The sequence below is a fragment of the Juglans microcarpa x Juglans regia genome, chromosome 3D, assembly GCF_004785595.1.
Source record: "Juglans microcarpa x Juglans regia isolate MS1-56 chromosome 3D, Jm3101_v1.0, whole genome shotgun sequence".
Taxonomy (NCBI): Eukaryota; Viridiplantae; Streptophyta; class Magnoliopsida; order Fagales; family Juglandaceae; genus Juglans; species Juglans microcarpa x Juglans regia.
The window spans coordinates 35,679,290-35,704,188 of NC_054598.1; the positions used below are offsets into that span (position 1 = coordinate 35,679,290).

At 34.2% G+C, this 24,899-nt stretch overlaps 1 protein-coding gene across 5 annotated transcripts; it reads right to left on the reverse strand.

The window, feature by feature from the left end:
* Positions 1-448: 448 nt before the first annotated feature.
* LOC121256731 (acetyl-CoA carboxylase 1-like) lies at positions 449-14,907 on the reverse strand. 5 transcript variants are annotated; one of them, XM_041157609.1, is made up of 32 exons: positions 14,638-14,907; positions 13,228-13,603; positions 12,916-13,122; positions 12,669-12,830; positions 12,399-12,491; positions 12,212-12,307; positions 11,825-11,998; positions 11,392-11,485; positions 11,108-11,295; positions 10,970-11,020; positions 10,851-10,890; positions 10,281-10,405; positions 10,051-10,167; positions 9,884-9,958; positions 9,735-9,791; positions 9,508-9,612; positions 8,852-8,938; positions 8,571-8,762; positions 8,310-8,498; positions 8,088-8,198; positions 7,901-7,987; positions 7,632-7,808; positions 6,965-7,042; positions 6,745-6,867; positions 6,241-6,510; positions 5,820-6,160; positions 5,184-5,421; positions 4,727-5,076; positions 4,420-4,633; positions 3,187-3,363; positions 917-3,070; positions 449-827 (listed from the first exon to the last, which is right to left on the reverse strand). In XM_041157609.1, exons 1-32 carry the CDS (start codon positions 14,691-14,693, stop codon positions 771-773), a joined length of 6,861 nt encoding a protein of 2,286 aa, XP_041013543.1. In that variant the 5' UTR covers positions 14,694-14,907; the 3' UTR covers positions 449-770. The 5 variants fall into 5 exon arrangements, with proteins under 5 accessions (XP_041013543.1, XP_041013545.1, XP_041013544.1 ...); XM_041157611.1 differs by having other exon boundaries at positions 14,377-14,907; XM_041157610.1 differs by having other exon boundaries at positions 13,228-13,608; positions 14,377-14,907.
* Positions 14,908-24,899: the final 9,992 nt, after the last annotated feature.

Sequence of the window (24,899 nt, forward strand, 5' to 3'; positions counted from 1 at the left end):
CCAAAACTAGTACAATGCAACCTCAAACTATAAAAAGCATTTCATTGCGCAATGGACAGATTCAAACAATATGTTTGGAAGCATACCCGAGATCAAAGTCTCCCACAATGTCAGCTGGTATTTCATTGTGGAAAGGATCCATCTATCTATTTTTAGTTTTTTTTTTTTTTTTTTGGTCTCATTTTCACAGTTGGTTTTAATGAAAGATTATTAGTTGAGAAAAAGAAAAACTATAAAAAGCTTACAACGTGCACCCTCCTTAAAATAACGATAGAAATCCACATTCCATTTATTATTTCAGCGGACATTTTTTTGTTGTGAATATTGTTTTTCTTCCTTTGTTTTATTTTTTCTTGAAAATTAAAAATGGACCCAACAAACAATACCGAGTGCAATATGATCGTAGAAAACCATAAGAGGGAGGGTAGTAAGATTCTCGGGTCCTCAGTTTTCTCTCTGACTCCTCCAGAATTTGCATCCATATATAGCATAACCAATGGGATACTTACAACAGTATTTAAATATAAGCTAAGGCAGATCAGCCATACTGGAAACCAATTATACTGAATCTGCCAAAGCTGGTCGTCCTCTAGCTATAGGAATATGGTTGGCTACACTCATCAACTAAAAGACTATCAAAATTTGTAGTAGTTGAATTCTAAAATCTAGTAAAGGTTTATAATCAACCTTCATCTAAGTTATCAAGATTTGACTGTGATTCAAGCAGCAAAAGTGCAAGCGACCGTAATCACCTGTAAAGCACAACTGTTCTAACCAAGCACCTTGCGAAGTTCATCAACTAATTGTGCCCGAGTTGTTGGCTCCACCTGCATTGGATTCAAACAATCACCTCAGGTTTCTTGAGATGTAAACATGAATGCTTTGGAAACCAGAAACTTATTATATAATGGCTTACCTTGCTTAGAAGGGCAGCAAGACCTTGAGGAAAGGCTTGCAAATCTGATATTGAGTCACCAATATTTGTTAATTGATGCAATACCTTCTGGACCCTCAGCTGCTTAAGTTTATCCTCATAATTACTAGGATCATCCATCCATTTAAAGAAAACTTCATCATTTACCCAAGCATCTTCTCTGCCAACCGCAATATTGAAATCCACAAACCATTTCTTGATTAAGTCCATTGCACATTGATGCGACAGTTGGTCACCACCAGCATCCGTCAGAGTCTTGATCAGCGACTCTTCAGCAATTCTCCTACGCAATCTCCGGTAGAAGAAAGAACGAGAATTAGCCCAATCCACAACTTCTCTAATGACCCCTTTTGCCGCCATCCTCAGGGAAGTATCATGTAGTTCGGCAAATTTGGTGGCTATCTGGGTGTACACAGGCAAAAGTTGCTTCTCACGGGCTCGGATCTGCTGCTGAAGAGATTCAACCAACCCATGAGCCCCACTGCTCCTGGATTCCAGAAGTTTTTCCTTCAGATTTATCAGCTGTTGATCAAGCCTACCCATGCACTCTAGCAGCTCCTTAGTTCTAAACTTGATCTCGATCATTCCCTCAGGCTCAAGGACGTTACCTTTAGCTGTTCGATCAGCATACATCTCAATGTGGTTTGAATTGATCCGACTGTCCACAACCACCCATGCCCCACCACGGAGCTCGCCCATCCTAGGGATGTATACAAATACAGGCTGCTTGTAGGTTCTAAGATTCTCAACAATGGTTGATCCGGCCTGAAGGATTCCTTCAAAAAGATCCCTCTGCCCACCTGAAAAGCCTCTCCAGTTGGCAAGAATGAAAAGTGGGAGCTCTTCTCTGTTGAAATCCAACAATGCCTGGGCCGTCTTAGTTGCAGAATCAGGAAACCATACCTGCCCAGCCTGAGGGACAACCCTTTCATGTGAATCAAGCTGGCCTGGGTCTGCAGGGATAACTTGCATGACTGTCTGTGTCTCAACAGCAACAATTCCCACAGGGATTCCTCCAAGCTTTGCCCTTCCCGTAACTACTGTTCTTGCCCAGCCTTCTAGTGTCTCAACAAAGCTATCCTTGTCAAAAATACCTCCCATCCACTTTCCACTATCATCCAATGCACCACCGATAGCACCACGAGGATCACACGAGTTTTCAGGGAGGTATTCAACAGCTCTTTCTGGAGGATCTGATGAACTAAGAATGGGAAGTGCACCACCTACATGTGAAGGTATGTAGCTAAGCCAGTTCAAGATAGCTGATATACCTTGAAGATCATGCGAAACTGTTAGATGAACCACCCCATTAGTTGCCATAATTTTAGGTCCACCAAGTTGCATGTGGGAGCTGTATACTTCCCGGCCAAGAAGCTTGTTTAGAGCAGAAAAACCAGTTAGAATTATGGGCTGATCAAGCCGCTGTATACACCTCATCCCAAGCCGAGCTAGATAAGCACCTATTCCAACAGTTCTGCCAGTCACATATGTTAAGGTAAAAGTTTCCTTGTATGCCCTTGAATATGCACCAGCAATTGCCCCACTGCCAGTTAAGTTTTCAACTCCCAAGCCATCATCCTTCCCCACAATGGTATCTATAACCCATCTGGTCTCTCCATTAGCCAACTTTAGTTCATGTGCTATCACAGATGATCTGATCCGAGCATAATCATCAGGGTTTAAATATACATATTGGAAACCACGCTCTGGGCTTGATTCATCAGACCAACCAACTTTAAAGCAGGCTTTGACTTCATCAGCCACCCCAATACGAGCACCAGAGTTTGCTGCCAGATAAATTAATGGGATTTTCTTATCACAAGCGAGATCAGTTACTGCAAGGAAGAATGCATCCTCTTTTGGGCCAAAAGAACCAGCTTTGAAGGTCACATCATTTGCTACTACCAGTATCTTCCTTCCAAAAGGGAACTCAGGAGTAGACAATTCCATAAACCAGGCTACCATGCCAACATCATTAAGCGCAGGTGGACGCTCCACAGGAATAAGAGGAGTACCCCAGGCACCACTTTGGTCAGCAAATTTGAGCTCGGTGACTTGGAGAGTAACTTTATCCTTGGGCTTTTTAATACCTGCAGACAGGACTGCCCATGACTGTTCCAGTGCTGTCTCAAATGCCTGCAACCAACATTTCCTCAGGTGACTATTTGAGATGCTTCTCTATATCAGGTAGAGAGAGAGAGAGAGAGAGAGAGAGAGAGAGAGTTTGTAAAATACTCATATATGGTGCTCACCAGAGGAAAATCATAGCAGTAAGTGGTGTTGCTTCTCCTGGCCAAAAGTCGTTTCCTATCGAGAACTCCCAAACACTGATATTGTGCATTCACTGGCACACCATGTAGTGGACCCAAACTAGAGACCGAATGGTAGATCACTCTTTTTGTGCTGATATCCTCTAGTTCTCGATATGTCTGAATATTGTATCAAAGAATAATGACAATTTAGAACTTAATCAACCTAGATATTAATTTAAAATAGGAATCCTAGTGTTACCACTGAATTTACTAATACTGAGAATTTTATAACTCTCCTATATGGGTATATTATTACATGAAATGCTATTTCCCAGACAGTCAACACTAAGGAAAGACCAAAACTACCCTTAACTACCTACCTTTTATACACAATACTAACTTTTGTACATCCCTGTCCATCGTCATGCTTCCATACTTATCTTCAATTCATCCAAACAATATAAGCACAGTAGTTTAGTTAGGCATATAAATGCAGTCCAATCATTGGTCAACGAAGAGCTTTTGTTTTTTTGGAGAGGTATGTTTCTATCAAATGGTTTGATTATCAAAGCCTGTAGGCCAGTTTTTACACAGGTCTAACATGACAAACATAAATTGAGAATGGTGTACATACACACCATACTGAGGCATCACCAATAAACAGAGGAAAGATCAAAACTACCCTTAGCTACCTACCTTTTATACACACTACTAACTTTTGTACATCTCTGTCCATCGCCATGCTTTCATACTTATCTTCAATTCATCCAAACAATATAAGCACAGTAGTTTACTTAGGCATATTTTTTTTGGAGAGGTATGTTTCTATCAAATGGTTTGATTATCAAAGCCTGTAGGCCAGGTTTTAAACAGGTCTAACATGACAAACATAAATTGAGAATGGTGTACATACACGCCATACTGAGGCATCACCAATAGGCTACATTAGATTCTAAAAACCAACATATCAGCTTTCTAAATACTTACTATTAGTGCCAACCATAGATTTCTTCATTAAGAACTTCTTAATAGTTTGTAGAAAATTGATCCATCAGCAAAAGTTAAGGTCTATTATAAGTTTAACCTGTGATGCTAATTAATTACTGACGTATGGTTCAGCAGCTACTCAACTTTTTAGCAACTTTTGCAACCGAATGTTTACATTTTTCGAGTTGAAAAGGCATGACTGGGTGGAACCCTTTCTTGAAAACTATAAATCATAAACACACTTACATGTACAGTGCAGGTATGACCAGTCACATTTGTTACCACGACCCTCCATGCACCATTTGCCTGTCTAGAAGAAGCCATCCAAAGCTTCACTTCCCACTCACAGACCCCTAATCTATGCATTCTTACACCAACAGACGTATGAATTTCATGTGCCAGTTCCTTCAAGATTGCCTCAACAGCACTTTCTTCTGCCTCAGCATCTATGTCAACCCTCCTAGCAAACATATTTTAATTGTAAGACCCCAGTAATGAAGTTCACATCTTATTCTGAAAAAAAAACCAATGATCTTAAAATAAACATAATTACTTTGAATAAGGCACAAGATCATCTATTTGCTGCTCCCGTAGAATATAAAGGTACATATGGGCATGATCAGACTTGACAGTAGTATTGTGTGTATTAAGTTCCAACTCCTCCATTGCAGCCATTAATGACCTTAAAATGCTCCTTGAAGTAAAAGACATAGCCCTTTGGCTACGTGTTGTTTCAGCATCCAGCTGCTGATATGCTGTCCCTTCATCTGACGTGGATTGTCTTACAAGCGTTCTCAGGAACATTCTTCGGATTGGTAGTGGCTTGTCCACAAGAGTGTACAAGTGCCATTGACGGTCCCGGGAAGGGGTATACCGTATATTCTCGTAACCTTTAAGCTTTTCCTGCATTAAGACAAATATTTATAATTTATCAGATGGATTGATATGAAATTATGGCTTTTGTGTCATTTTTAAGCAAATACAGAAGGCTGAACCATATATCAGCTAACCAGTTCAAGGTAAATGGACAGAGGAGGCTCCAGATGGCGCAATAGAGGCTCCTCCTCAAAGTAGAGCTTTTCTGCCGACCAGGGGAAGGAGTGCCTCATAGGAGCTCGCCCTTCATCCCTCTGTATGATACAACTTATTACTCCAACACCTGCAGCACGTAGGCTAGAGCCTACTTCTTTCTCTTTAAGTATTTTGGCTAACTTGTTAATTCTCTCTTGTGCCTGATCTTCATCACCACTGTAAAGCATCAAAGGATAGTTCTCGTGAATAAGGGGTATTGTTATAAATGTTCTGATCACTAGATTGAAAATTAGAAACTTCATCTCTCTGGCAAACATTTGACGTGAGGAAAGATGAGGGAGGATGAAGGAAAAACCATAGAAGAGGAGGAAGATTTTAAAAAGAAACTGTAAGCCATTGCTTGGTATCCTAAATAGGGAAGTCAAGTCCTTGAGGCTATATATGCAATTCAATTCCAAGTAAACGAGTTGTTATTAAATTTTGACCAAATATTAATTAATGCTAGCACAGATAAATTTAAATAAAATCTCAGTTTCTATATGATACAGAAATAAATTACTATTTATCCTTTGAGGCTACATATTTTAATGCGAGTAAAAAGGGCATTAAATTACCTATCCTGAAGTAAACTCATCTGGTTGTTGATGCCAACTAATGCAATATGCATCATATTACCAAAGTTAGCTGGTTCTACCAATCCATTTGGAACTGCTTCATGAAGGCTGTGGGTCGTTTCTCTAATTGCGGCATCGATAATTGATGGAAGAAATTGAAGTGACTTAATAATGACCATGGCTCCCCAATTTCTCTCGCTGTGTTTCTCAACTAGTTTTTGTTCAGACATTTGATCTTCACTCCCATTCTTTCTCTCAATATGCTCTTCCAAAAACTCCCATGAAGCAATAAGACCAGATCTGTGCCACTGCATCCTCACACTCCCCTTTACAAGATAGGGCTGATGCCAAATAAACAGAGTGAAACAAGGAAATTATTGATATTAAAATAATCAGAAAGTTACAAGAGCTTGAATCATACCTGGTATAGCCTACGAACATAAGTCTCCACAACCCGTCTTTGAAGGGTGTGATCACTGTGGTCAAAGAGACCTATAAGGGCATCTTCAACTGCCAAAGGAGCACTAACGAGATCCTCCATTCTTTCATTAATGGCACTTTTTCTCTTGGGAGTATCCATATTTTCACCATCCTCAGTAAACATCTCTAATTCAGAAAGACTTCTAGCTATGCTGGAACGAAGTTCACTCAGTTTAGTTTGTTCCAGCAGTTGGCTTGCCTTTAGTGCCAACTGCAAAAAAAAAAAAAAAATGTAAAAAAAAAAAAAAATGCTTTAGAACATGGAAATAAACACCGACACTAATAAAAGAAGAAAGGGAAAGATAAGCCAAGAAGAGTAAACAACATATCCTCTACCCACGGTAGAGTAAGAAGTGATTATTTACAATCTAATAAGGTAAAGAACATAAAACTAAATCTTAAAAATTAACTATTCATGCTTGAGAAACTCTCTGAAAAGCCCAACCTCAGAATAATTCGTATGGTTTAGTACAGAGAACCGGATTAGTGTATCTCTGTATGCAGCAGGATTAGGGTAAACAAGTTGTTCCAGGAGTTGCAGTATCAGCTTATTTTTACTCCTGACACCCTGCAGGGAATCAAATGCACATAGTTATATCATAACGAATTTTATGGAACTCTAAAATAGACAAGGGCAACCTAGCCGAGTGTGTAATAATTTGTACCTGGTGTGAAAGCACAATATCCACAACCTTCAAAAGATCTTTCTTGTACTGAAGACGAAGGCGTTCAATTACATCAGCCTGGACAAGACAATTTACAAACGAAATTTGTGGAATCATACCCAGTTCCAGAAATGTTTGGCTTGTAAGGACTAATAACAAGCTTGAAGGACATACACCAGTCTTCAAGACATTTAACTACTGTGCCTTGATCCAACTTTAGAAAAAGTAAATGCTCAAATGTGAAGAGTGCATTGAAATATACACATTGATAGAGTTATGAAAGTTCTAAAAAAAAGCTGGAAAGAAAAAGAGGAGAGAGAATTGATAAACATAATATTATAAATGGCTGTTCAGCATGCTTTGGTGAATCTAGCTGAAATGACAAGGCAGTGTGACAGCAATCAAAGGTTTTTCACACATAGAAGGAAAACCAGAATTCCATGAGAAAATTCAAGTTGGGACAAGACCTAAGAAAGACAATCTAGAAGAGCAGAGGAAGAACACAATTAGGAGCACCAAAGCCCCAATCTAATGCTTCAATCAAAGCCAGCAGAATTTACAGAAGGCCACAAAAGATTGGTGTTGGCTGTCCCTAATATGCAGCAAAAGATACATGCAATAGCGAGTAACATCGAAGAAAAATCTGTGTTCCATGCAGCAGGCTTACCTGGATGTTGTCACTGAATAATTCTTCAACAGACAAATACTCCTCAAAAAGCGACTGAACAATGACCCGGGCATGACTCTCTCTTCCACCCTCGTAAGACCTTACCAGACTCAACAATGGTTCAACAAGCCTTTCTTGGGCTCCCTTTTCTTTATCAGGACAGGAAGATAGATGGGCCTGCAGTAAAAGAAGCATTTAAACTTAGTGTGTTGCAATTGTGAGGAAACAAAAATTAACCTAAAATGAGGAATTTGAAATAGGAAACTCACTTCAAGAGCACCCCGTAATAATTTTGCAGGAAAATCAACATTCTGGGAGCTTGAAGTCCCCTCAAACTGCTTATATTTTGATTCCAGCTGAAAATTATTCACGGTTGAAGGCCAAATCAGAATTAAATATTATTCTACAGTCTCTATGTGAGCATAAAACTGGAAAGAAGACCTAGAAGATATTTACCTCATTCTTGAGTTCCTTTGGAAGGCGATTTGCCAGAACAGCCAAGCACTCTTGCCACTGAAGAAAAGGGAGTTCGGGACTATCAAGGCAGTTGAGCAAGTTTTGCACCACCTGAAATTGTCAAACTACTCGATAAGACTGGTATTATGTCAAATTTAGTAAGGTTCATAATACGGTTTGAGGCTCCAAGTCATGAGTGGAACAAGGTAACAAAGTACTTACTTCATCTATGTTGTGTTCATATCCTGCAAGAATCATTTGGGCTATGTTTAAACTTGCAGCACATCGCTGATGAACCTTACCAGAAATCGCAGTTGGAGGCCCCAGGATTGGGAAGCTCCCATGAAAAGGTTCTGCTTTTCTTACAGCAGAAGGATCATCTAGATCAAGCCTAGCTATAAGTTCACCAGCCTACAAAAAAAGTGACTTCTTAACATCTGTCAAAATATTCAATGTCATAATTCTATGTTGAACAAAATGTACCTGCATTGCTTGACCTTCTGACATTTTAAAGTGGATAACTCCAGAAGCCGGTGAAAGAAGAGGCATACACATCTTCATAACCTCAACCTCTGCATATGGTGTGTCAGCATCTATATGGCTACCATCCAAAACCAGATACCTTAGAAGTTTGCATGGTGTCTCTGCTACCAACTTCGATGGATCATGGTCATTCTGGAGACAAGCAAATATTGGCAACAAATGTCACCATGCTGGGGAAAGATGGAAAGTAGGGGATGAGAAGAGAAAAAAATTAAGAGCACCTGAAGTAAGCAAGTCCTTCCATCAATGAGAAGGCGAGTTCCAGCTGCTTCTTCCTCGGCATATATAACATGACTGTTTCCATCCAACTGTAAGCAAATTGACACTACCAGTCACGGTCACTTACATAACTTCGAATCAACAAGATAGCAAGGAATCACACACAATAACAGTCACAGTCATGTACACAACAATAGAAAAGTTAGCAAGGTTCCACAGTGATATTTTCAGTTAAGAATTTATACAGCCTAAATTCTTAGCTTGTAATGAACCAATCTTCCACTCTGATACTTCACATGTTTGGACTAATATGCATACAGACATTATTACGAATGCATGCACAAGTGCACATAAAGGCATGCGCACAAGCACGCGTGCACCCATACATTCATATGTATGCATGGCACAGCTATCGTACAGCCAGATAAATAGTTGACAGAACAAACATATACATAGTAAACTATAGATAGTTGACAAAAATTAGATTGAAAAAGATTATAAAGTGTGACTATATTCAGAAAATTTTAAATAATAACAATTTACTTTAGTAGCTTTATTTTTGCATACCCAGTATACCTTCTAAATTTAAACAGTTACAAGCAAGACTGCAACTATACATATAGCAATAAATACAAAATGTTCAAGAGTAAAAACTTGCCTGCATCAACAAACCCCCATCACGTAAAGTATGTATCTCTGCTTCAATCTCTGAGTCATTCATCCTCAACCTATAGCTTCCCGGCCCTCCCCTAGCCATGTCAATCTAGAAACAGTTTTCCATCATGTTGGTGAAATGTATTAATAACCATATCAGCCACAAGTCTCCAAAATTCTTGATGCTTCAAAGGAACCTTTATAATGAATTGACATCATTGGAACACATACCGTATATTTGCTTCCTTCAATGTTCAAGGACACTTGAGAGTGGACAAGTGATATGTGCTGCAAAGATTTATAAACATTAACATGGAAATAATTAATTCAACATGACATCAAAATTAGGACCTAAAATATAGTATTATTTATCTTAGTACCTTGGGTGGGATTTGCCCCTTTTCAAGATAACCAACATAATCTGAAACCATAGCTGCACTGCTAGCAGACGCTTTCTGAGTTGGACACAGTAGAATATATAAATTAACTTATTCTATGACAGAACACCCCATGGAATCCAGAAAATAATGGAAACAGGTGTGCTTACAAGTAGAGAGCCTCCAACAACGGAGAGATACCAAGGAGGCCTTTCTGCTCTAACTCGCATAGCAATTCTACTGTCCAACCAACCAGTGTGGATCTTATTTTCTCTGTAATCTGAAGCCTGCACAAGATTTTTACTAGTGTTAGTAGTTTGTATTTCTTTCTTTCACTGCTTTTTTTAATGGTTGTTTTTAAAGATGGACAGGATTGAATAGTTAACAGGTGACAGTTTACATGCAAAAGATCGATCGTATAATCAACATTGGTACGAATCTCTCCTCGAATTTGAATCTCCTTCAGACCAAGCACCATATTTGCGATAGCTAGAGGCCTGGACTCTCCAAATGCAAAAACATGTCCTGAGATACAACTCAAGGGTTTTAGCAATAAATTTTCCTTTGACAAATAAAGATACATGCATGGGCATACTTATGTTTGTGATCTATTCTAGAAATATAGCCACTGTTCAGAATAACAAATTACTAACAGAAACAGAAATATTCATTAGTTATATAGTTGATTCATTTGTAAGCTACAACATTAATGAGTCAAATTATTGGTGTTAAAAGGCCCCTGACCACCCCTTTCTTTGAAAATCTTCTAAAGCTACTCCAAGGTACAAGTATTTTATATTTTTCCCGATGCTTTTTAGTAGTGATGCAATTTTATTAGAAGAATAGAAATTGCTCAACATAATGGCCATAAAAGAGTAAGAATCGCTCGTGCAAAATAATTTAAAATGTACAGGAGCTATTTTTTTATTATACATTGTCAAACTTGCAGCACTCATTAATTAATACGTACCAAACTGAGAATCTGAGAATTCATGAATTCCTCCCCCAGACTGCAAATCACAATGTCAAGTACAATTCAGTCTGTGACTTCGAAGTTCAGTCCACAAACAAATAAACAATAAAAATTACCTTAACAGAGAAGTATGCCCACACATTTGGCTTGCTTTTAAAACTCAGCTCCTATGGAATGTGTATAACTTAGTACAGGATTATAGTAGACATAAAGAAACACCCAAAGTGAGACTGCTATGAAGCTTCTTGGCTAACCTGTACTTTCCCACTTGTTGGTTTAAAACCATCATCTGGGTCCTCACTTGTTACACGCACAGCTACACAATGACCTTTTGGTCTTGTAGATTCTGCCTTGTCAAAATCGAATGGAGTGGCAAGAGTAGATGTCTTCCTCCAAGCATCATATCCTCCACCATATTCCCTTCCATAAAATCGCCTTATCTCTGATTAAGGCACATAAACATAGAAGGTGAAAAACCAAAAAGTTTACGGCGAAGAAAAAGAGCTTAAAGAAACCATAAAATACAATAAGATCATACCAGGAATCTGCCACAGAGGGATACCCATCCCAACTGCAACTTGGGCTGCTGGTAGATTGATTTCAGCTATCCACTCAGTAACAGGGTGCTCCACCTAATCAGGATTAACTCATTAGATATTAGGCTATGCTTGTTAATAACCATTGCAAAGACATCCTGCCCATGATTTAAACATCCAGCTGAACTCTTTGTATTATAAGCAGCTTAGTTCGAAATTGCATTGTTAGCAAGCATGAGGATTTCAAATTGTTCGGTAACTAACAGAAGGCAAACAGTGTCTCCATATCTACTGCAGGTCTCTGCATCGGATGATTTTTTCAAAATAGAACTCCAATAAACAAACTCAAAAGGAGCATACAAACAATTCATAAGAATGATGGCTAAATGAGCATTGCATGGGCTAGGATTAAGCTTAGAGCAAAATATCACATACCTGCAAACGAGGGTTGAGCTCTAAGAAATAGTATTCGCCAGTGTCCATACTGTAGAGATACTCAACAGTAGCGGCTCCAACATAGTTTACACATTTAGCTAACCTTCTAGCTGCTTGCTCGAGCTTTTTTACTGTTTCTAAAGGAGCTATAGTAATTGGACCCTCCTCAATAATCTGGTCAACAAAGATGCTCAAATTAGATCTATAAGAGAATATATCTCAGAGATAATGCCACACCTTAGAAAATTTAGGAGAAAGAAATTATGAAGAGAGAAAGACAAAGTAACACCAATTCATGAAAAGACAATAGTTGTGATAATGATCAAAAGAAAGCATTTGCTATGGAGTAAGCAACATCCATATTTACAATATAAGAAAGTATCTTACCTTCTGATGCCGCCTTTGAACACTGCAATCACGACTATGCAAAGCTGCAACATTTCCATGCTGATCACAGAGTAACTGGACTTCTAAATGCCGGCTCTAATTACAAGTCACCAAATGAACTGTCAGAATATGATCTAGACTTCAGAAATTCTGGCAATTTAGATCGAAATGGAGTAGATAATCTAACCTGTGAAGCAACCTTCATTATGAATATGGGCGAGCCTGGAACTTCACCCTGAACTTGCTTGAATAATGCCCTAACTTCATCATCATTATGAACCTAGAAATTCATAGAATAACACGACTTACGTCAGTTCCTTTATTAAATAAGGCTGGTAGGTGGTCCAAGCAAGTTCCTTAATATCATCCATGACTAGCACATACAACAATAGAATATTTGCTCAGACAATTAGATATGTTGTCAGAATAATGCGGTATTGATATGCATGGAGCAAACCTTTCTTATGCCTTTACCACCACCGCCCCAAGATGCCTTGATCATTGCAGGGTAACCAACAACTTGGCAGCTTGCGATCGCTTCCTCTGTTGTATAAACACATGCTTCCCTATATATTTCATCTGGAATTGTAACCAAGCAACTTTCTGATGGAATTTTCACCTGGATAACAAACATTTTGAAGATTAGATGTGTGATGACCTTGCAAATAAATAATAGGGCATCAATTTATAGCACATAGGTTTACATGAGAGCCACTCCATGATAGGGTGGGCACTTCTGCCGCTTGAGCAATCAATGATGAACCAATCTTGTCCCCCAGTGCTGCCATAGATGTAGCTGGAGGCCCGAGAAATATGATTCCCTTTGCATTCAGTGCATCTGGCAGCTCAGGGTTCTCCGATGCATGGCCCCAACCAGGCCAAACCGCATCAACATGGGTTATCTCTGCTGTCTGGGTAATGAAGAATTACAACGTATCAGGAAAGAAAGGGTCACTATCAGTTCATAAATTATTTTACTATTTTTAAATACCAAGACAAGGATTTATGATTCACACCTCTACAATAAGCTGTACATTGGCATAGTTATTATTATTTGTCCCACCAGGAACTTCCACAAACTTATCTGCGATTCTAATATGTTCTGCATTTATTCTCATGTCCTCTGGAGTAGCCATGGCCACCAACAGAATTCCCTTCTCCGTGCCAAATGTTTCATACGCCCAAGTCCTAACACTACGTATAAACTTGACAGCTGCCATTCCATTGTTTGCGATCAATATGCTATGGATTGGCTTCTTTCCTCCGAGAGCATAGCAGAATTTATCGACTTCGGATATTGTAGCAGGGCTCCTGATAGAAATTGCCCCATTTACGTACCCGTTCCCATGCCCAACACCAGCCATTGTGGATATCCTTTGGAATCCAGACACGCTGCCCTGCCAGGGATGTAGAAGCAACAGTTCAAGTGATTGAAAGTTGAACAAAACTAATTGAGTTTCTCTAGCTGTATTCTTCAACAAACAAATGCAGATAAATTTTGAAGAAACTTCAAAAGACACACCAATCCTTACTAGGCATTCCATACTCCCTTATTTCTTCCAGAGAATTAAACAGGAGTGAATAAATTTATACCAAACTAGACTATTATAGATTACGTTGAATTCAACAGGAAAAAAAAAATTAAAATAAAGAATTACACAAGTGAGTTAAGGTTGCGCTTGGTTGCAGATAATTGGACTGATAAGGAATTATTATTTTGTGGCATGAGGAACTCTTCCGTCCACTGATAGCTGTTTCAGCAAACTAGGAATACTGCAGATTTCATCCACTCCCAAATTCATTCCCAAATCTATTGGTCCATGAATTGTACCAGCCAGTCCCTCTTCTGAGCAACCAAACACACCCTAGGAGCACAGTTCCTCGTACGCATTATCGCATAAAACACCAATTGCAAAGGAAAGGGCACTACCCAAAAGATAAAGCACGAATTTCTAACAACATAAAACCTCAAAAAGGTGAGAATTTGATTCCCAAATCCCCGCCAAAACAAGTTTCCACAAAAGTACAACCTCCCAAGTTTCCATAACCAATTCTAAACTACAATTAACTAGCTTTCTCTGCCCAAAACAAAAATACAAAAAACCGATACCCGAACCAGAAACATACAATTCTTAAACGAGACAAAGAAGAAATGGGTTACACACCTTGGAGGGGTGGAAGAAGAGATGGAATATAGGGAGCCGGGATCAAAATTGCTTCAAATTTCTTTCTGGGGATGAATTATTGTTTATAAACAAACAAGGGGCCGGAATGTGTGGAATTTTGTTTATACACGATGATCATGCAATAGGGATACAAGGAATTATAGAAAAAGAGAGAAGCAGAGGTAGGTTTGGTTTTGGACAAGGCAGGGGTGGTTGTCCTTTTTAAGTTCTAACGACTTTAATGAAAGCTGCACGTGGTACCTGCCCACTTCCATCGCCACAACGCTCCTTTCATCTCTAGCCGTAGTAGTTCCCATCCACCTACTCTCAGATCACTCTTCCCAGATGACAATCTACTAAAACATGCGTCATTTCCTCTCTTCGCTTCTTTGAATATCTCTTAAATCCCACCTGGCGCACAAACCAAACATAAACGAATTTTATGTTTGGTTGGCGTCATCGTGACTGTGAGTTGGGGGGTGTTGTCGACCAACCCTTCGTCTTCGAATTAAACGAGTCACGTACAAAGCTCTCTCCCCATCAAATTAATTTGTCGTCATTTTACTAAACAGGGAAAACTAAATTTTGTTTCTTCCAACCGGGAGAGTTTCGTTTTACCATTTCAGACTCTCATCTTTCGGCTATTAAAACTTTAAGCTTTACAGTTTTCTTCTTCTATTTTGACTCTTAAATTGAAAGGCGGAAAAATACAGTGATACTTGGGGTACATTTGGGTAAATATCACTTTCAATTTCTTAAAACTTCTCATAATTTCTTTCTTAAACATCACTCAAATATAAAATATTTTTTAATCTTAAATTTTTAAATTTTTCATTTAATCATTATTTAATCATTATAATTTTTATAAACTTCAAAACATAATATAAATAAAAAAAAATTATATTTAAAAATAATTTTTAAACTTTTTAATATTTTTTTTGACTCTCTTTATTTTATAAAATTTAATAAAATATCTCAATTTAAATTATTTTATTATTATTTAAATATTATTTTATTATTATTCACAATATCTAGCAGCTTTAAGCTGCCTCTATCAATGGACTGTATTCTTCATTACAAATTTCTTTTGTAGTCTTATAGATTACATGAGAGAGAGAGAGAGAGATAGAGAGAGAGAGGGCGGGCGGGCGGGCTCAAGAATGATTAATAAATTAAGAACGGGTTGGTGGGGATTTGACTAGTAAAGTAAGTAAGGAAATGGGGATATTAGTGTTGGGACGGGGTTGGGTTATAGTTGGGAGTTGGGTTCGTCTATTGCCATCCTCACCAGTCACCATCCTGTGGTCTATTTTTAACCTTAATTAAATGGATACGATTATATATACTGTTTCACACCACTCATTCAAGAAACGTCCTTTTTGTTCTTTCATTTACACCATAAAAGAGTTCAAAGATAGCCATGTTTATGAATTTCGATGATTGGATAAGGAAATATTTTTAGATATTTTGTTAATAGTAATAAAAAATTTATTATTGAATATTAAATAATAATAAAAAAATATATGAAAAGTAATAATAAAATAATAACTAATAATAAAGTTTTTCAAAATATCTTATAAACCAATTCTTATAAAAATTAGTATCAACATAGATGACTATAAATATTCAATTATGTATATTTTATTTTTATCTAAACCTTTCTACCTATATTTAAGTATTCTGCTTATGTAATCATTGTAATACAAATAAATTTTCTTTTTTTTTTTTTATTTTTTTTACAGTTTTTTAGTTTCTTTATCTTTTCAATATTTTAAAAAGAAAAATGATAAATATACAATATTTTTTACAATGTATTTTATAGTTATATTTTAAAATAAATGGTATTATTGTAAAATATTATATAAAAATAACATTATTTTATAAAAATATTTTCATTTTATATCATATATTATAAAAAATATCATCAAAAGTATGGTGTGCATAGTTTCTCTTTTAAAAAAAAAAATGATGGGTAAACTTGTCAGAAAGAAACACATGAAGTCAACGCCGCCACAATAAAAGGAGCCTGAAAAAGTAGGTAAATAAAGGAAAATGCTAGATGCGATTAGAGTTTTTTTATATGTGTTTTTATTAATTTTTTTTTATATAGATATTTTTAATAATTTTAAATATTTTAAAAAAATAAAATAAAAATTATAATATTATTAAAAAATACGTAGAATTTTTATTCTAATTTGAGATTAAAAAAGTATTTTTTAATAATTTTTTTACTTTCTAATTAAAGAAGTATTTTTAATGATATTTTAAATTTATTTTATTTTTTAAAAATATTTAAAAATATAAAAAAAATTATATAAAAAATAAATTAAAAAAATACACATAAAAAAGTATCTACTAAGCTCAGCAGGGGCTGGAGCATGACCCGTAAATAAAGTGTGTCCAGCTGCTGCTGCCTATAAATTAATAATTATTTTATGAGTCTCGAATTTCGTTCTTCCAATTTTTGGGAAAATTCTTGGAGTGCTGCTACAGTGAAAACATATCCCGTATTCGAGTAGTTGATTTTGTTTTTTCAATTTTTTAATCATTATAAATATTATTTAAAAAATAAAAAATTCACAATATTATTAAAAAAATACTTATTTAATCATTAAATTAAAAATATAAAATTTCGAGAGAAATATTTCAAAACCCATTTTCAAAATCTCAAACATTTTCCTAACTATCTTCTTTGTCGTGGTGGTCTTCTTCTTTTAAAAATATATTTAAATTGAAAAGCTATTTCACATATGTTTTTATTGTAATTCGGAAGAATGGCGAGGTTTATTGAAAATATATTTAAAATTAAATTCAAAAAAATAGTTTTTTGAAAGTTTCAAAGATTATTATTTATTCTATAATATTTTAATAATTTAGATTATTTTGATATAACGATATTTAAATTGAAAATAAATAAATTTTCAAAAACATCTTATTCCCAAAAGATCTCATCAATACTATTCATCTTTCTCCAAGATATCATTCCTCCACCTCTAATTCCACCTAACTCCGCCGACACCTACCCCAATTCAATGTCCTGTTATGCGACTTCCTTCCGGTCGTTTAATTGGTGATTGAGACCCCATACATGCTTTTTTTTTTTTTTTTTTTTGTCGTCTTTTTTAACCTTTTCTATTGAACCTTGTCTTAATTTATTTTATCTGATTATTATAATTTTTTTTAAATTTTTTATATAAAATATAATAAATAATTAAATTTTTTTTAATTTTTTTTAATTTTAAAATAATAATAATATTAAAAAATAATATTTTATTGTGACGGACTTCTTAAAGTCCCAAAAACTATGAAAATCTCATTATTAGAAATTAGGTTGAGAATGGGCATCATTTACTACTAGCACAAAATAAAACAATTCTCATTCAAAGAACGTTTCTGATGTCTCAATCTCACCCAACTTAATGAGTTCATCAGTTTTACACTAACATGAATTAAACCAATCAACCTTTGGCACATGCCAAAAATTATCTTCAATTGTAAAGAGTAAACCATATCTAAGAGGTGCAAACACAGCTAATACAACGCAAACCATGAGCAAAGAACATTAAACAAAATAACAAAGCGGGAAAAACAAAGAGAATGGTTATATAAGAGCCTCTCAGCTATGATCAATGTAGGAGAATGATAGGCTTATGTCCCGTTTGGAATTTGGATTGAACTGAGATCAACTCAGTTCAGTCTCATCTTAAACTAAGTCCAACATCTAAATATATAACTTTCAAATCACTAAACTATCTTAACTTAAAATCTCTTTATACGTGAGACCTATAATTTTTTTCAACTCAATACCTCTTTACACACGAGATCCATATCTTTTTTCAACTCAAAGTCTCTTTACATGTAAAACTCACAACTTTTTTCAACTTCACATAAATACATCTAACTCATCTTAATATTCAAATACATCTAAACTCATTTTAGATAAGCCTTACAAAATTCACTTTACCATTTCAACTCATTATTATTTATAAAGAATTTAACTCAGCTTAACATCTAAACAGAACCTTAATTGCTCCTGGTTTGGGCCTACAAGCCATTTTGTATGTTCGAAATGGTGGGTTGGGTCGCAAGAATTCTGACTGGACCTTTAGAACTTCAATTCATCATTTTTAATCCGAGCAAATGCGTGGGCCAACAGGCAGTTTTCCCACCATTCTCATAACTTCTGTGGCCCACGATGTCCATCTCTTACAAATGAACACAAAACAAAATATTGAAAATTCAAACAAACGTACGTACTTCTTTAGAATGGGTATCATGAGGCCTTTAAGATGCTTTCATCATCTTCCTTTTTAAGGCTTAGTTTGAATTGAAAAATACTTTCAATTTTATTTTATTTTATTATTATAATTTTTATAAATTTTTACATAAAATATAATAAATAATTCAACCTTTTCAAATCTCTAAATAATAATAGTATTAAAAAATAATATTTTAACAATATTTTATATAATTTTTAACTTTCATCTCAGTTCACTATCTAAACTTAACCTAAGAGTTATCGTTCAAAATTTCATGTCTACGATTGAGCTTATATAGTAAATAAATCAAGCACGAGTTGAGTATAATCGAGTCAAATTTAAACTGCCAACCAACCTCTTTAAATTACACTCCTAGTTGGAGACTAATGTGTGAAGGAATATATTATAATGAGAAATGATATTTGTAGTCATAGAATGCACAAGTATCGCGTACTTATTTTGAAAAAATTGAATAAATATGAGACTCACATGAAAAAATTAATTTTTTAATAATAGACTATATTCTTTTTTACAAAGAGTGTACAACACTTGCACAATCTATGACTGTATCTAATATTTCTCAAAATCAAACTCTATTGACGAACTAATTAATGAAATTCGAATGCTACATTGTCCAAACGTGAAACTATGTAATGTAATATAAGTTCGTGTTTTAATCAGATCCATATATTATTAGGAGTGTCAATATGTGACACGACCCATTAATCCAATATGAACATGACATGATAATAATGAGTTTAAGTTTATTCTTAACGGATTCGGGTCAAAATAGTTGACCCGTTAAGATACGATTATTTAATGAGTTGATAACCGGTCAACCGTTAAGAAAGTTAAAGTTACAATTATATACTTATATCTAAAAGTAAAATTGTTAGGATTTTAATTTTGATATTTTATTGTTTGGATTGTAATTTTGGAGTACTTGTAGTTAGCTTTATATTTTTTGTATAGATATTGTTTGGATTGTAATTTTGGAGTACTTGTAGTTAGCTTTATATTTTTTGTATAGATATTGTGATTTTAATATTTATTTAAAATTATGCTAAACTTAATCAGGTCAAACGGGTTAATTTCTGACATGTTCAACTAGGGGTGTAACCGGTCCGGTCCGGTTCGGTTTTGGACAAAATTTAGGACCGAACCGGTATGTACCGGTTTTGTATTTTTCAAAACCGATTACGCCCCAATTACCCTCCTAAACCGGTACATCCGGTTTTACCGGTTTCCGGTCCGGTCCGGTCCGGTTTTCCAGTTTTTTTAAAATGTAAAAAACATATAATAAAGTGTTACTTCTTATTATAAAATATTATTAATAATTTAATATATATATTATGCTTAAAGCATATGATCAATTAAATTTTTATCTTTAAGATTAAACTTTTATTTTATAAATTATAACAACATTATCTTATATATAATTATATTAATAACATATGATCAAATAAATTACAAATGTTTATATTTAAGATTAACATTTTATGTTATTATTTATAAATTATAATATGAAATTTTTTCATATATGATATATAATTATATATATTATATATAAAAATTTAACATATAATTATATATTATATATATAAATATTTTGTATAATATATAAAATTAATTTTTATATTTTTTTTTCCAACCGGTCCGGTTCGGTCCGGTCCGGTCCAGAAAACTACAGAACCGGAACCGGACCGGAACCGGCCGGTTTTCATAAAATAGGAACCGGTTCCGGACCGGACCGGTTCAAAACCGGACCAACGGGTCCGGTTCGGTCCGGTCCGGACCGGTTTCCCGGTTTCCCGGTTTAAATTTACACCCCTATGTTTAACCCATTTATATAAACATGTTGAAACGAGTCGAATCGTATCGTGTTAATTTATTTTGTAGTATTCACTGACGGGTTGACATGACATGATCCGTTATATTAATGGATCGTGTTAAGATTTAAGATTTTGACACGATAATCTTAACGGATCGTGTTCGAATTGATCCATGTAGTATAATATATATATATCTTAACACAATACGAACACAATCTGTTAACACAAATTGACACTTGTATTAACTCACTTCAAGACCAAAAAAAAAAAGTTTGCTCTACTACACAATTTTTATCCTTCTCACCCTCCCCTTTATCTCAAATATTTTATCTTCTCCAAATTAATTATTTTATATATCAATTATTAGAATAATAATCATTTAAATGTATCATTTAATAACGATGACTATATCAAATTTTGTGTGTGAATGATAGATTAACTCCTAACATTATTTGTTTAATTTCCTCTAATTGTCCGTCTGTCAGCTACTCCCTTTTTTTACATTAATTTCAATAAAGCCAAATTATGGAAAAAGGAAAATAAATTGTGATGTGGGATGGACAAAAAAAAAAAAAAAAAACTGGAAAATCTTATGCATGCGGGTTGTGTAAAAACTTACAAACAACTTTAAAATGGGAAGGTCGTTATAATTCTTAAGGTTGATTTTATGGTCAAAATAATAGGACATGTCAAGGAAACTTGCTGTCCACAATAAACAAGAAGAAGAAAATAACACAAATAAATATAGTGGCACTTGCCTATAATTTTATATATATATATATATATATATATATATATATATATATAAACACTAAAATCTAGTGTCACTTGGATGACAACAATGACAAATGAGATCGAGTATCGTTACAGCTCTTCTTATAACTATTTAAACAACCATATTTTAAAGTATGAGTATGTTTAAAAAATGATGGTATTTTTATAAGTAGTTGCAATTGGTGAGTCCTATGGACCCTACCATTCATGTTTCATGTTTCATAATTCTCTATAAATCCAATTATGAAATTAATTTGGGTCCAAAGTCACTAATTATGTCCAAATTATTTAAGTACTCCATTTTTTTATTTGATAGGATTAAGTACTCCATTCCTATCCCAATTCTTATACTTATTGATGTGCATTATTGTCCATCAATTATTGGATTTAAATAAATATAAAAAAAATAATATGGACTGCCATATGTATTCAATGGGGAGGAAATTAGTAGATCTATAATATAACTCTTGCCAAATTTATTATATACAATAAAACTAGTCGTGGAATACGTAAGTGTCGTGCAACCATTTTGAAAAAAAAAAAAGTAAATACGAAACTCACATAAAAAATTAGTTTTTAACAGTGGACTCTAGTTTTTTTTTTTTTAAAAAAAATGATTACACAGTACTTGCACGCTCTACTACTGCATCTAGCATTATTTGTATTTTAATGCAGGATCAAATTATCTCTGGTGGCCGGGTCTTAAACACTCACATGGATAAAAACTAATAAATTCAATCCCTTCATCAATATTCTAATAATTTCAAATCTTCCATGCATTATTATTTGCTTTGCCCCACTAGAACCTGATCAGCACATGCTTTGCTACAATGACAATATGGCCTCACATGAAATGAATAATTGGATACTCGATCTTTAGCATCCATTTAGTAAAAACATTACTATTTTAGCTAGTCATTGTGTTTCCAAAAAATATTCAATTGATATAATCATTAATATTTCATGATTTTAAGTGAAATAAAGAGGATCTTATTAAACTAGATAAATGCTTTAGTCATTTCATAAAATTAAACTTACAAACTGACATAACTAGATTGATGTAATACGTCAGATTGTAAAACAGACCTAACATATCATATATAATAAAATAACGTTAATACGAGAGTTTACTTCTATAATTTTCCTTTTTGACGACGACTTTAGTACTTATCATTAAACTATAGACAAATAAAGTAAAAAAAAGATTACGTACGTTATATCAGAAAATCTCAACTAGAAGAATCAACCGAATGGTAAGAAACCAGGCATTTTCTAGCGGTACTCGGCATGATAGCTAGCTTCTTGTACCAGATCTGTTCCGACAAAGAAATAAAATGGTAAGGGACAAATGGACAATCAATGAAAATGGTACGTACATTAACATAATTGATATGAATATAGAAAATGTTTTAAACATGTGGTAGGCCACGAGCATATATATATGCATCCACTCTTACTACTTCTTGTTTCTATCTAAAACAACATTAATTGTTTGCACGAAGACAAACATCTATAATATTGTCTTTCTCCTGAAACTCCTTTTCTTTTCTATTTTCCCTCCTTCAATTCACCTAATTTGTATAGTTAGCCAACGATGCAATTATATGCAACGATCAACGAATTTCGCAGATAGACAACCACATATATAAGATTTATTTCTATGTGAATTTAAAAATAACTGATCAATCATAAAATAAGGGTGCGTTTGGATGTTGAAGTGAGTTGAGTTGAGTTGATAAAATGAGTTGTGTTTTCAAACGAAGCCTAGCTTAGTTTGGATCTTTAACTTCTTTTAACTCATCTCAACTCATCACTACAACTTTTTCAAATTTCAATACAAAATATAATAAATAATTCAACTTTTTCAAATCACAAAATAATAATAATATTAAAAAATAATATTCTAATAATATTTTATCATCTCAACTCAACTCAACTCAACTCACTTCAACATCCAAACACATTCTAAATATTCTTTTATACTGTTTCAAGACATTTCTATATTTAAAATTTATATAGATTATTATTCTTCAATTTATTTATTTTTAAATAAATAATAAATATATACCGTGCAACCCAAAAGTAACTTTGGGACACCTTAGCTGTCCCTCATGATCTACTCTCAAGATAAAGGTTCATTTATTAGTTCTAAAATAATAATTTAAAATTATTTAATAATGCCACCATTAACGAACTCTCGATCCACTCGATCGATCGATGTTCTGTGGACCTCTAATGTTTTACATTGCATTTGAATAGTGAGGTGTGTTTTTAGATATTTTATAAATAATAGTAAAAAAATAATAATATAATTTTAAATAATAGTAAAAAAATATGTAAAAAATAATAAATAATAGTGAGATATTCTAAATACCCAAACTAAGCCCTAGTCATTTTTATAAATCTTATTTAATTATTCAATTAAATTGAAACGGTTAAAAATTGAACTCTTCCACCCAAATAGCAAACTCACATTTATTTCTTAAATGATGTGGGTTAAGTTAAAGTGGCAAGTGGAGATTAAAAAATAATCAAAGTTCTTAGATTGGTTGTTGCAGACCCCAATGGTACTAAGTACGTAGAAAATAGTAAAGTATTTATGAGTATGTTGAGTTAGTGACACGGCACATGTAATATTTTCTTAATTGAAAGTCAGTACCATTGATGGAAGTACTAAAAATATTTTTTAAGTATACTTTTATTAGTATTTGATGCAGACACGTGCCCACAACCCCAAATTGCTTTTAATTTTATGTAGTTCAGACATATATTAATATTATCGAGACAAGTGGTTTAAATAATATAGACTTTAAAAAAAAATGTAAGAATTTTAATAAAGTAAGTAACTTTCAAGCCAAAAGTAGTTTATTATATAGTTTATAAAATTATGAGTTAAATGTCTCAGCCCCGTTATATGGTGCCTATGGTTTCCTGATTCTCGACAGAGTGGAATGTACGATTTGGTGCAGCACATGCATCTGATCTAATACAGCCTTGAAAGCAAATCCAAAACCAACCCCTCTATGCAGTTTTCAAGAAATAATGTTATTTTTAATCTAAGATGTTATCATCTTTAATTACATTTGTTTATCATTTAAGTGCGTGCATCGCATATGCCAATGGTCGTTGGCTTAAATGGCATTGGCCCTAGTTTTTAAGTAGGAGAATTAGGGTTCAATCTCCCGCTCTATTATATATTTAATAAAATATGATATATAGCGGTATTTTTTTTTAAGGTAGAATCTATTTTTTTTATAAAAATTTATATGAAATTTGTCTATTTTAAATTTGTACGTATTTAAAATTATTCATATTTAAAATCTTAAAAATAATAAACTTAAGAAACACCGACATGATATTCGAAAGCAACCCTCCATTCTCTAGTGTCGACGACTTAGAGCTAGCATGATTTAATGGCTTACATGATATGAAATCATGACAGGAGACATGCCTTGTTACAAATAATACAAATTCTACATTATCGATGTAAGATTTACATTGTTTGATATGTTAACTTTTATTATTGACAAAAGTATATAGATCAGTACCTATTTAAAAACAATTTCAAATTTATTGAAGCGAGCATGCACGTGGGCGTGTGCCCTAATTAATAAGTGAAACATTGTACAATCATTGAATGCAAAATAAGATAACATAC

Bases quoted from the DNA above. Each gene is read 5' to 3' on its own strand.
- LOC121256731 (XM_041157609.1), bottom strand. From the start codon at position 14,693: ATGGGAACTACTACGGCTAGAGATGAAAGGAGCGTTGTGGCGATGGAA. The intron at 6,161-6,240 runs GTATGATTCAAG...ATTTGGCATCAG, and splicing joins ATGTTCGTAGGCTATACCAG to CCCTATCTTGTAAAGGGGAG. The intron at 3,364-4,419 runs GTAAGTGTGTTT...TACAATATTCAG, and splicing joins GTCATACCTGCACTGTACAT to ACATATCGAGAACTAGAGGA.